Raw genomic sequence first — 13,687 nt, forward strand, 5'->3', positions numbered from 1 at the left:
AAGGAGGTTATCGATGCACTTTTCAATTCAAGTCCAATTTTGTTTTGATCAGTCGAGCTTTGTTCCAGTTGTCACGCAACGGGACGCACACCTGAATTCGAGCTGTCAGTTTTGGAGTCCAAGCGTACGTTTAATAGATAAATATTTAGTTGACTTGATGATATATTTAGATTAATTAAATGTTAACCCAAAACGCCAGAGTGTTTAAGAGCTGAACTATTTTTGAGCATAGTGATTGATTTTGGGAAGTGGAGAACCAGAGAAAACGCTATTTTGAAGAATTCAAACAAAAGTTACTGATAGAACATCGGTGTTATTGTGCTCAGTACTCGTACTCCAGTAAAACTCATATACGTTTTGAAACACAGTCCTTAGACTTAACTATTCGAAATCATACTCCATCATCACGAGTAATTTAGTTTTGAATGAAAAAAAAATCTCTTTTAATACTTGGAGACGTAGGATCTCATTACTTGAGATTTTAATTGTTTTCACTTGAGTTCTCCATAAAGTACTCGAAGGTCCGAGCACTCGTACAGTTTGTACTTGGAGGTCATGCACGGATCCTCTAAACGACTTCCCCAAATTTCTGGTTAGAGGCTTGATATGGCACTTGCGCGTCGTGCCTGCGTGTGCGCGAGACTCGGCTTGACTGCAGTGTTTCAGTGGTCAAATTTCTGTCGGGACGCCAGCTGTCGGCGATCTTGGCGTGGGCGCGCATTGTTTTACATACGTTCTATTTGTTGTTCTATGCGCGGACGCGGCATATCAGGCATGTAGACAATCCGTTCCGTACAACTTGTACACAAGCTCAGATGAGTCGTTAATCCTTGTGTAGAGGATCCATGGTCTCCATGGTCCAAGTACTCGGACTCGGCTTCTTAAAACTTGTACTCGAAGGTCCAAGTTCTTGGACTCTGGCAAGGGCAGATCCAGGGGGGGGGGGGGGGCCAATGGGGGCCATGCCCCCCCCCCTCCCAAAAAAACCAAACGAACCCAATCTTTTCCTCAAAGTCGTCAGAAAGTGCCTTCAATCGCACCACAGAGCATCTAGAATCCAAAAAAAATTTCGGGGCCCTTATTAAGCAGGCCCCGAACTCTAAGCCGTAATTTTTTGGACCCACTTTTTGGGAGACCAAAGTTTGTTCTGGATCCACTCTTACCCTCTGGTTCCTGTACTCGTTCTCAAGGGTCAAAGTACTCAGATGTGAGTGGTATTCGATAACTTGGTACTCAGCAGTACTTTGTACTCAGATAGAAGTACTCGGCTACAACACTGTAGAACACTTGTTACAAAATTAAGTGGCTGTGGCTAGTCATTTATACGCATGCGTCTATGGAAGCCACTGAAGTCATTCACCATGGACACGTGTGTTAGCCAGCCGTAGCCCAGTGATTTGGACACGGCCTGAGTTTCATATTTTCAACCGTACAAACTCTGAGCATTACTGTCCAACTTTGCAACGGTTGCACCTGTTCGAATTTTTTTACGCTAAAAAAATCAAGGCCGTAAAGCTTCACAGATTTTTCGTTTAAATGGAAGGACAAAGGGGGAAAAAGCGGTATCTTTTTCTTCTCCTTTGTGTCATCAACAAAGTGTTGTTGACTCATAATCCATGGACTGTAACATGTTGGATCTCATTTTTGGTCAATTTATTTGTTATAAATGAGTAGAGAAACCATTCAAGATGCTTGTGAGCTAACTTTGGTTGTCATACATGTACGTGCAGGTAGTGATGTGTACTCTTACCATTGTTCATGTTCTCACGCAAGCCCATATTTTTTTTCTTTTGCGACAGCATTTACTTGTACTTGTTTTAGGTCACGTTTTCAAGAGAAAGATACTTTTTACCATATTTGGCCTGTGGCACCTAAATATGGGTGGAGCTTGTGAATCAGGTCATGTATGGTGACATTGTGGGTTTTATATGTGGGCAGAGATTCAGAATAAGGTTATGTATAATGCATTGGGTGCTTACGGTAGATTGGGTATTTGAGAATCAGGTCATGTATAATGACAATGGGGTTTTCAAATATGGGCGGAGCTTAAGAATCAGGTCATGCATAATGACATTGGGGCTTTAAATATGGGTGGAGCTTGTGAATCAGGTCATGTACACGTACAGTATGACATCAGGGATTTAAATATGGGCGGAGCTGCAGAATCGGGTTGTGTATAATGCATTCGGTATTAAGATTGGTATTGAGAATCAGGTCGTGTATAATGACAATCCGGTTCGTAAGTATGACGTCATTTCAACTTAAACCATGCCCACTACACACAGAGTAGCATTGAAAATTGTTGGAACCATTGGAGCCAGAAGTAGTGCAAAGTGGTGAGTTTAGGCAATGGGTGCTAGTAATCAGTGGTGTGTGGGCGTGTATCACATTCTCACTTACGAACTATACCTGTAGATGGGCGTTAAATATGGGCGGAGCTTTACCTTAAATATGGGCGGAGCTTTACCTTAAATATGGGCGGAGCTGCAGAATCAGGATGTTTTATAATGCATAAGGTATTCAGATTGGTATTGAGAATCAGGTTATGTATAATGACAGTGGGGTTTTAAATGTGGGCGGAGCTTAAGAATCAGGTCATGTAGGATGACATTGGGACTTTAAATATGGGTTGAGTTTGAGAATCAATAACGGCATGGGAACTCATTAGTCTGACAAAAAGAAACAAACATTTCTTTAGGTCATGAAGTCTTTCCTTTAGCGCTAACAGCTCTGAATCCTCCAGTTTTCATATACATTAAAATTTTCACACACCCAAAGGAGTTAGGCCAAGAGTTGTACTACAGGCAAGTGTACTGTGTTATTGGAAAGGCTTTTTTCCCCTTCAAAATCTGTTGTTGCCCCCCCCCCCCCTTAAATTCAAAGTATCTCTCTATGGTTAGATTTTGGTCAAATGGTCATGTCAGATTAACAAATTATAACATCAGATACATGTATATTTCCAGTGTTTCGTCATCATCGTTCACTCACATAAAATGTCACATTCTGACAGGACACTTCCCTTCTGTGACGTACCCGTTCAATCCAATCGATTGGTCGCCCGTAAACTCTTCTCAAGTGCTTTATCTCAAAAGCATGCTTGTCTCTGTTTTTTTTTCATTCTGTTTGATACCGTTCCGCTGTTACCCAAAAGCCACCCGTTGTTGGTGCATTGATAACGGCCCCAGGAATTGGGTTGCACGTGCAAGCGATTCCCCCCGAGAGATTGCCGTCTGCTTTGTAACTCGCATTTCCCGTTAGGAATCCAACGATAAGATAGCGCACCTCCATACATCCAATTGTTTCAGACGTGACCTTTTTTTTTTTATAGATTTACCGACCGATTACAAGCTTAAGAGGCCTGGTGTTGGTCCCGGTCAAAAAAAAATCCTGTGCCGGAATTGACAAGTCTCGGTGATAAATCACCACAGATACAGAAGTTTTGGCAAACACTGGAGCACCGGGACTTGAATGGAAACACGGTCAAAATGGATCCTTGACAAGTGCCCAATTGGCCTGTTCAAAGTTTCCAGCCGCTGGGGGGGGGGGGGGGGGAGAAAAAAATTGATAGAACAAAGTAAAGACAAGAATAAACAGGTCACCGATTGTAGATTTGTGTATATAATTCGACAGGTGGTAACCAGACCTTTTGCAAACTTTTCTTTTTTGTTTAAACTCGGCCTTCCGGGGCATCTCTGTATCATTGACATGGCACCTTTTTTTAAAGATAATTATCCTGAAGAACAAATAACCATTAAAAAAAAAAATTTGGCAGACAACTTAAATGGTAATCTAGGTTAAGTGTGAATTGGAGGGGGGTGGCGGTCCTACACAATTAATTGTGCTCAATAGACAATGAGGTTAGCAAATTTGTGAAATGCCACAAACATGAAGAGTTTTTCTAACAGTATCACAGATTATTGTTGTCATGTCATTGTAAAGGCTGGGTTCATACTTAACGGGAAAGCCAACGTGAATGTGAATTTGGGACGTCACGGCGAGTATTCACACTGCGAATTTGCAAAAAGTTGAAGGCTTTTCAACTCTTGTAGTGAATGTTTCTCGTCATCAGATTTGCTTCCCTTTCGCCTACGAAGTATGAAACAAGCTTTAAGTTAAGATTTTGAGTTACTTATGAGTAGTTACTTGCATTGGGTGAGAGCGCAATTTCACTCAGCTGCCTAGTGGAGAATATTGCTCATTATACAACGCCTGAATAAATCCCTGTTATCTGATTGGTTGGTCGTTGATCACATGTCATTGAATTATTCGTCCCAACCCATAGCACGGCCATACTGCAAAAAATAGAAGTTTTATTCCACGGTAATGGACGTTCCATTGCACGGTCACATTATTGGTGGCTCTGACCAATCAGATGACGAGGATTTATTCAGGTTCTTGCAATGGAAAGAATAATTTCATTTGGTAACAGATGACATGTTCCATTCCATTCGGCTTCATCTAGTGGAATGGAACATTCTGTCACCTCATGAAATTATTCTTACCATTGCACTAATAAGCAGTCATTATTCTTACCATTGCACTAATAAGCATGCATTATTCTTACCATTGCACTCATAAACATTAATTATTTGTGCACCAGAAAATACCGTTAAGCAGATTTGCGTGTTAAGCAAAAGTCGGCTGAATATTAGTCACAAGCAATACACATTGCATGATATTTTGGCTGATAACCAGTTTTTGCTAAGCGTATATTTTCTGTGCTTAGCAAATTTCTAGGCTTAGCACCTCGATGAACTTTTCCCCCTCAGTTTTCGGTTCAGATCTTTTGGGTTTATATATGGGCTAAAAAAAGGAAGTAAATCCTTCCTGCTTTGAAATGAGGTGGAGGAATTCGAACAAGGTCGACAAGGCCACACAAAAATGAGAACAGTCTTATAAAAAAGAAAAGGATAATTTGCCCTCCATTTCTCTGGCAGTGCGATAACAAACGAAAATGATATGCTTGCAACGTTCTTATCGCTTTGCTACCATTTTTGTGTGTAGCATTTCAAATTCGTTTTTGAAAATGGGATTCGAAAAGATAAATGTTCATTTTCTAAAAATTTGTCCCAAATTCTTTGCGCACCGAACAAAAATTATCAAGCAAAATTGTCTTCAATTCTTTAGTTTTCAAGTGTCCACAGTGCTTCACAAATATGTATGTAAGTTAATCAGCAAAAAAAACTTGTAAATACATGTATATTCTCTGGGATTATTTCCCTTTCATGAAGAACAAAAACGTTACATTTTTGCCAAACAGCTTGCAAAATATTTGCAGCCTTTTATCTACTCCTCCTCGGAATCACGCATGCACTGTGAAGGGACTTTCTTATTCAAACACGCCCCCTCCCTCAACTTCCACAACCGCAGTGACGGAATCCAAATCACACGACGTCATCGCAAACACTTCAGTATAAAAGCAACGTTTAACCGACCCAATTGTACGGTTATTACCTCCGTGTTTTTCACAATCAAGTGCCCAAAAAATACGAGTCTGAAGCGTTACACGCTTCATTGCAATTAGTGCCCCATTATCCCCTCCAAACACCCCGATCAACACCCCCGCTCCGAGATTTCGGCCATCAAAACACCTTGTGTCATTCTGAGATTTATATTTTTATTTAAAGCTTGCAACCGCCTACTTAACACTTGACTTTCCGAGTGCCGCAATTAACGTCACATGAATATTTTGATATTCCCTCTTTCTAAAGTACAAAGTCCTTTTTTTTTCGTACTAAAAAAATGAACCGTTGAATTGTCATTTGGCAAGCTCCCGTTGTTTTTAACTGGGGCACTGCCCCAGTTTTGTTGAGTTTACTTTAGTCTTCTTTTCCACGTATTGTTTTTATCTTTGGTATATTTTGGGGGTTTATTCTTGGGAGTTGACGTAATCCCCAATTATAGCAGCTGGGGAAGAAGCTCGAGGCTTGCTTGGCAATTATTGGGACTTTTACAAACCTGTAATTCTGTAATTCTTGCAGTGTTTTTGCAGCCAAGCTCTAGAGGCCCGTTACTTACTCTAGCTGAGTGTTGACCTGCATAAAGGGGGGGGGGGAAGAAAACCTACAACAAAACTAACATCCTTTTTTCAAAGAATTAGGGAAAAGGGTGGTTGAAGTGAAGAAAATTAGAAGTATAATTTAGCCTTCTCAAAATTTACAATCCAATAAGAACGTATACATCAGATATCAACAAAAGTAAAGCTTTTGTCTACTTGAAAAAGGGGGGGGGGAATCAAAAATATTCTAAAACTACAGATATTAACTGTACTTAATAATTAATGAAGACAGTTGTGTGTGTCATGTTACCTAAATAACACATTTTTGTATCTTTTCCCCCTCTTGATTCTTTCCTTTTCTCCATCCTTTCTCCAATATTTTCATAATTTGTCCATGCCCCCTTCCCTTCTGCCTACTTCCCCCCCCCCCTCCCCAACTTCCACCTTCCAGTGGCACCGTACGAGCACAACCACGGAAACAGACGGTTTTCAGGTCAAGAGACCAGGCAGCGAGAACGTCAAATGCACGCTGTTGCTCCTGCTGGACCATCAGGTTTGTTACTACATCAGCCATTTACGAAATTCTGGCCTCTGCTCCAGCTTTGGCTCCATCTAACACTCCGCAATCATTTTGATCCTGTTTAGTGCCAAATATCAAACGATAGTACTCACTATTGCCTCACAACAGTGAAATGTTCTTTCCGTTGCTGAAAATTTAGTTACAGATGATTTGTCGAGCCGGAGAGTCTATTTTATTGAGCCTATTAAAAATTCACGGAGCCAAAGCCTAAATCCAAAGCTGGAGAGAGAGCCAAAGTTTAAAACATGCAAAACAGAATTTTTGGCTTTAAAGGGAAGATACAACATTTGCAAACATCAAAAAACGAAGTGATCAAATTATCACGAAATACCTTACTGAATTGTTAGGGAATGACAGTCTAAAGCATCCTGTAAAATCATGGCTCCTGATGTGCTGACATTTTCAAGAAAAACTGTATTTTTCCAACGCTGGTCGGCCGACCAGCGTTGGAAAAAAAAATTTCTTCAAAAACTGCTCCTAGTATTTCATATTTAGCTATTCCGCATTTTCTTTGCAATTGATTACACACCTGCGAAGGGGTACAAGCCTGCTAGACTGATTCTTTGACCTTACAATTCCCCAAAGTCTACAAACTGCTCTGTTTCATCTTAAGTGGGGTCTGGGAACCAGACTACAAGAACATGATTGGTTTTCTATGTTTTTCCAGCATCTACCAGCCCAAAACGTGAAACAAGTCAGTTGAACAATATTTGCTATACATGTAACATACTTATCCTCCAAATGCATTTATTTCTGAAATCTGCAGCAAAAGCAAATGTTGTACATTCCCTTTAAAGGGTGATACTGTTTGAAGCCTTTGAATACGAACCATGTTAGCTACTAATCCAATGCTTTACCAACTCAATTATCTATCAGGTTTCAAAGTGATAGATACGTCAGTGTTGTGTCGTTAACCCACAATCCTTTGCGTTCCTGGACAAGAATTGGGGCCGAGTTATCCTGTACCGGCGGTCTTTGCTCGGCTGGTCACAAGCCAGAAATTAAAAAAAAAAAAAAAATGAAGTCATTCCACTTATTGAAATCATAAATCTCTACTTTCCAAATTCAATCCTTTTTTATTCTGTTATTTTTTTTTTTTCCAGATGGGGGTAGGGGTCTGGAGGCTGTTCACCTGAAAACGGGTGGACGGGACACTAATAAATAGCCATTAAACCAACAAACATGACCCTTTTGTAACACCCCATGAACCCTCCGCCCCCTTACACAATCAATTACCAAATCAGGGGCGCGTTGAAGCCCAATAGATCTATTTTCCTGACCCGTTGCCCGACCCCAGCGGCCCAAATTACCCTCTGTTGATGCCCCCCCCCCCTTTCCCTCTTTTCCCTTTCTTTTTTTTCTCCCTTTTGGGCTGACGGTCTTTGTCAGTCCGTCCGCAAGCTCGTTTGTCTCCACGGCTGTCGAGCGCTGTTTGTTTTTCTGTTGTTTTGTCAGGGAAAACATGATCTTGATTTCTCTGGCCCGTCTTTCAAGATTTGGGCTGGGAGGTTGGTAGGCCATAGAAAGTAGTTTCCAAAATTCATCATTCCTGTTTTGATTAATTAATCTTTTTGCATTTGGAAGTAACGGTGATACAGATAGAGATTGATTATTTCGTCTGGTATTTTGATGACTGTTTAATGTAATACTTCAACCATCCGAAATTCGAACTATCAGGGGTTTTTCCCACTTGGGTAAACACTTCTGTCAGTGAAAGATATCTTTCAAATGCTGGTCATTTGGAAATTTCTTTTGCAAGTATCAGATAATAACGGTATCAAATGATAGCTGTGTATTAATGACCTTTTAATTACTGTCTGAAATGTTATCAAAAGGGGCTCAGCCATGTCAGAAACCGCAGCAATTTGAGGGAAAGATAATGATACAAAGATAAAACCAAAATTCGAAACCACATTCCGGACAGACAAAATAAGTCCGTTCATTGAGTCCGTACTTTTCTGAAAAATCGGGTTCTTAAAGAAATGACTGCAGTTGTCACACCCCTCCTCCCCCCCCCCAAGAAAATCTTCAGTTTATTAAAATGAGTTTGTCTTTCCTTTACATTGGCAAAGCATTCCCCTTCACCGCAAAGAATCAGGGTCACTGACCAACTTGAAATGGTCAGTAATCCAATACACTTGTTTTTTATTTATTTATATATTGGGTTTTTTTTCTGATAAGAGCAACAGGTGTTTATTGATTAGTTATTAATCTCTTCCCCTCCTCATTTCCTGTCACTCGAGACAACATTGATTCCAGAAGAATGCAGGATGAAGAGTTGGCCTGAAACTGGGACGAAAGTTGCTAACCTCTACTTTTTTTTCTTGTCATTCTTCTATCGCAAACCTTTTCGTCCACTTGCCACACCTGCACAGCCACCCCAGTACAAGCTGGACCCCCGCCTGGCACGCCTTCTGGGTGTCCACACCCAGACACGCCCAGTTATCATCAACGCCCTGTGGCAGTACATAAAGACCCACTCCCTGCAGGACTCCCACGAGAGAGAGTACATCAACAATGACAAGTACTTCAATCAGGTTGGTATTGAAAGCCATCTTGGTCTAGTCCCCTCAACTACATTGTACAAATCACTATGAATTGGTCTTTGTCCCCAGACTTATTGAAGCCTTGCTAGAATCCCACAAGAGAACATCAACAACGACAAGTACTTCCAGCAGTTTAGTATTGGAAGCCATCTTGGTCTAGTCCCCTCAATTACATTGTACAAATCACCATGAATTGGTCTTTGTCGCCAGACTTATTGAAGCCTTGCAAGAATCCCACAAGAGAACATCAACAACGACAAGTACTTCCAGCAGTTTGGTATTGGAAGCCATCTTGGTCTAGTTTTCGCAATTTCATTGTACAAATTATTATGACTAAGTCTTTGGCACCAGACTAATTTAGACCTTGCAGGAATCCCACAAGAGAGTACATTAACAATGACTAGTACTCCCGGCAGTTTGGTATTGGAAGCCATCTTGGTCTAGTTTTCGCAATTTCGTTGTACAAATCACTATGACTAAGTCTTTTTCACCAGACTAATTTAGATCTTGCTGGAATCCAACAAGAGAGTACATCAACAATGACTAGTACTTCCAGCAGTTTGGCAGTGGAGGAGGCCATCTTGGTCTAGTTTCCTCCGCAACATAGCACAAAATCACTATGACTCCATAATTGGCACCGGACTATTTTGGTTGTAACCCTGCAGGTTTCCCTCAGAATATTTGTAGAAAGTTGGAATTGTTGTTTTCTTGTTTTGGTCATTTAATCGGTCCCTTGACTTATTTTCACTCAGAACTTCAATTGGCTAAGCAGTGTTTTTATGCCTTGCAGCTCTAAAAAAAATTGTTCAAGCATGTCAGGTGTCAACTTTATGAATCAGATTTAATGTTTACTCTTCTCACCTTCCTGATTCAGATCTTTGACTGTGGGCGGATGAAGTTTTCGGAAATACCCCAGCGATTGCACCAATTGCTTCACGCCCCAGACCCCATTGTCATCCAGCACACCATCAACGTGGACACAGCCGAGCAGAAGAAGACGGCCTGCTACGACATCGATGTGGAAGTCGTAAGTAAATTCAGTCCAAGAGCAAAATAGACATGAATTGATCACTTGTCAAGTCGAGCTGGAACTGAGAGTTTGACGGCGGTGGCGGCTTGGGACATTCTTGACACTCAGTGACTCAGTCGGCCAGTCCATAAGTAAATAACTTACTCATTCAGAACACAACAGATTGGCCCTAAGGGCATAGAAATTTAAAAGAAAAATATCAGCAGTGCACCACGCAACAGGGAGAACAACAGTAGGTGTTGGCACAAATTCTTCTTTCATGGAAAAAAAGTGGCATGTATGTTTGCGTATGTTTGCAGATTTGGCAGTTTTTGCACTTGCTTGGAGGCGTACGATTTGAAGATGAAGTTCCGTCTGTGAATAACTTATATTTGCTTGTAATCCAAAAACTTTTAGGACTGTATTCTTTTTTTCAATATCTGAAGGAAGTCAGGACTACTTAGTTCCGTTGCCGTGTGAGTGTTTGTAATTATCATAACTGATATTAGTTTTTCCGCGTACACCATCAATTTCCTTTCAAACTCACATTTGGATGAATTTGATCAGGAAACGAGTTAATCAGCCCATTTCTTCAAAGTTGATTTGAATGCCGGCCGTTTGTTTCAAGTCAATCTGAGATCAATGGCTTTCTGGCGTGGCAAGTTGGCCATTCTATGGATGTTGTGTCAACTGTAAAAAAAAACCCAGTGAATCAAAAAAAAAATGACTGCCGTCTTTTCAAAACATACAGGTTGCCCTCAGGCAGAAGCTCGTGGCGCCGCGTTGTCGCCGGTTGTCCGACATCGCCCCAACAGCTCGTGAAATTTGTGCATTGGAAGGGAAGACCGTGATCCTTTCGTCTCTCTGTTCAGCGTAATCCACCCCTCCCCCCTCCCCTTTAGACTGCGTCTCTCTCCAAAAGGTCCCTCTCGTTATCTCTCACCAGGGCAATGAACGTGCGTTGAACCTGTCCCTAATGCTCAGATCAATAGTCTTCAGCGTTGCTGCCCATTCATGATTTTTCTTCTTTGTGGGTGTTCACGCCTCGATGCACGCTATCTCCGACTAGCATGTGGATTGACACTGGGCAAGAAATGCTTGCGTAGCCCCTTACTCTTACATCCTGAGTTGTATTTTTCCCCATTTATTTCGTCCCCGACGTTACCTGACCCACAAGTCAACGGAAGCTTAAAGAGGATTCTACTCTCCATTTTGCTTATTTGTTTTGTTTCATCGAAGTCACCAGACCAAGGGAACCAAAGCTTTTGTTTATGTTTTCACTTTAAGTTATTTCACAAACTAAGTGTGTTTCAAGACTTGCATATATCTGTTTTTAATACAACCATACTTACATGTAGCACCCTTTTGACGAGTTTATGTTAGTGGAAACTTTTAACATGATTGTCACAAAATTAATTATATTCCATCGGGGCGCTTATCGTAAGTGAGGATTTCCGCTTGCAACAGAGTCACAAAGTCGGGCCTTGATTTTTTTTTTTTTTTTTTTAGTCCAAATCCCCCCTTCCAAAAAAAACCCTACCCCACCCCCTTCTCAGCCTGCTGTAACCTGACTGTACACAATGCAATATCACATACAGTCTTTCAACCAATCCAGCGCAGCAGTTGTTAACAACCGCTAGTGCCGCATCCAATTATGCGATTGAAATGTCTCCCCCATTTTGGATCATAAGCTATACCGATAACATCCTCTGTTGCTGGCTTTTTTTTAATGACACGTAGTGAGTTTGCATATTTTTTTTTCAGGACATCCGAGCAAATATCACAACAGAATTACTCATCATTTTTTGGGAGATTTATTTTTAAATCTTCGATTATGCTTGCTTCTTCTATCATGTAGTTCTTTGTATGGGTGCAGACACACTCCAGCAATGGCATTCACAGAGTCTTTAATATGAGAATCCCTTTAAAGGGAAGATACAACATTTGCAAACATTACAAAACGAAATGATCAAATTATCACAAAATAAGTCATTTTAACAATATTTGCATAGCATACTCATCCTCCAAATCCATTTATTTCTGAAAACTGCAGCAAAAGCAAATGTTGCACATTCCCTTTAACTCTTCTTTCTTCAGCCTGTCCAGTCAAGGACACACTCTAGTCATAATCGCATCCTTGACTGACCCCAACATCCCCCCACCTCCCCCCCCTCCCTCCTCCCGTCTTTGGCAGGTGTCTTCACCGCCGCCGAGCTAGACTGACTGGCGCCCCGTGTCCATTCATCTCGTACAAACCAACAGGAATCGATCATTTAGCGTGCAGGTGGGAAAGTACGGACACCGGCTATTACCGTTCAGGGGAAAGAAACAAAATTGACGGCGCGTTCCCCGCGCGCAGGAAGGAGTAGGCGGAACAGAGCGGTGGTTGTTTCTGCGAATCACCTGTTCCTTGGAGCCGTGAGCCAATTAGCGTCAAGACAAATTGTAGATAAACACAAAAGGTTAATGATGTGCCCGACTTTGTTTTTTTTTGCGGGGCATTGGCCACATGGGCAGTAGCCCGAAGGAAACTCTGATGTCTTTTTTTTTTTTAATGAGGTGATCACTTTAAAGTTTGTTGCTAATTCCCAAGGTAAAAGTACAAGGCACGGAAAACATACCTGCTCCAACTTTTCTGTCAATGCTATTATGCCAGTGAGAAATTTTAAGGGAAAAGTTACAGTTTTTGCTGCATTGGAGTTTTCTCCGAGTACTCAAATTCATGTTTGATTTGCTGAAATCCGGTCATCGGATACGGCTAATTGCGAAAGTTAATTTTGGAAAATATCACCGACTCTTTTCAAGGTCATACTTTTAAAAAAAGATTAAAGCGCCAAGAAATGTGTAACTGATGCATGACTAGAATTAACCCATTTTACAGTTCGTGCAAAATCCCACATGTGAGAGGAAATCCATCAAAAAATAAAGAATTGTTATTCAAAAGAAATACAGCAAAATCAAACACCGATTTGTATTTCCGGACAGCATCTGAAATAAAGTCCACTAAAAAGGTGTTAGAAACCACATACCGTAAAAAGTCTACTTAAGTAGAATTAACAGCTGAGCAGATAAGTTTGGCTAAGCATTAATGCAAGTGCTAATCAATTTCACTTATAACATCTACATGCATGTATAATAGCCAACTGACAAGATAGAAGTCCAGAGTTACGCTAAGCAGCTTATATGACGTCAAACCCTGGACTCAATGGACCTTCCAGATTGCCACCGATATCATTCCTGCCTCCCTCTTGTCCAAAACCCATTTTTCTAGCCAAACAAAATCCATGGCTCTTTTCCTGTGTTTTCATTTCAGCACTCCTCTGTCACCGATTCTTCATCCTCCCCCCCCCCCCCCCCCCCAGCCCTGCATTGTACACCCGTTAACCACAAAATTAAAGGAAAAAAAGGAAAAGAAAATCATGGCGATTTGTGAAGTCAAAGCCCTCCGTAGACGGCATCCGGACTGGAGTCACCTGCCGTGCTTCAGCGCTCATTTCCTGTCTCTCGGACAGTCAGGCTTTAAGCTGGCTGCAATACTCCCACGCTGAAATCTT

General features: G+C 41.3%; 1 protein-coding gene across 1 annotated transcript in view; it reads left to right on the forward strand.

Annotated features, from left to right (window-relative positions):
• LOC119745313 (SWI/SNF-related matrix-associated actin-dependent regulator of chromatin subfamily D member 1-like) overlaps nt 1-13,687 on the forward strand; it is a 60,473-nt gene that overhangs the window by 30,607 nt on the left and 16,179 nt on the right. The window contains exons 5-7 of the mRNA XM_038221598.1: nt 6,450-6,551; nt 8,954-9,115; nt 9,999-10,151. Coding sequence (XP_038077526.1) covers nt 6,450-6,551; nt 8,954-9,115; nt 9,999-10,151 — 417 coding nt within the window. The remainder of the gene's footprint in view (nt 1-6,449; nt 6,552-8,953; nt 9,116-9,998; nt 10,152-13,687) is intronic.

Source organism: Patiria miniata, unplaced genomic scaffold (assembly GCF_015706575.1).
Source record: "Patiria miniata isolate m_02_andy unplaced genomic scaffold, ASM1570657v1 HiC_scaffold_7, whole genome shotgun sequence".
Taxonomy (NCBI): domain Eukaryota; kingdom Metazoa; phylum Echinodermata; class Asteroidea; order Valvatida; family Asterinidae; genus Patiria; species Patiria miniata.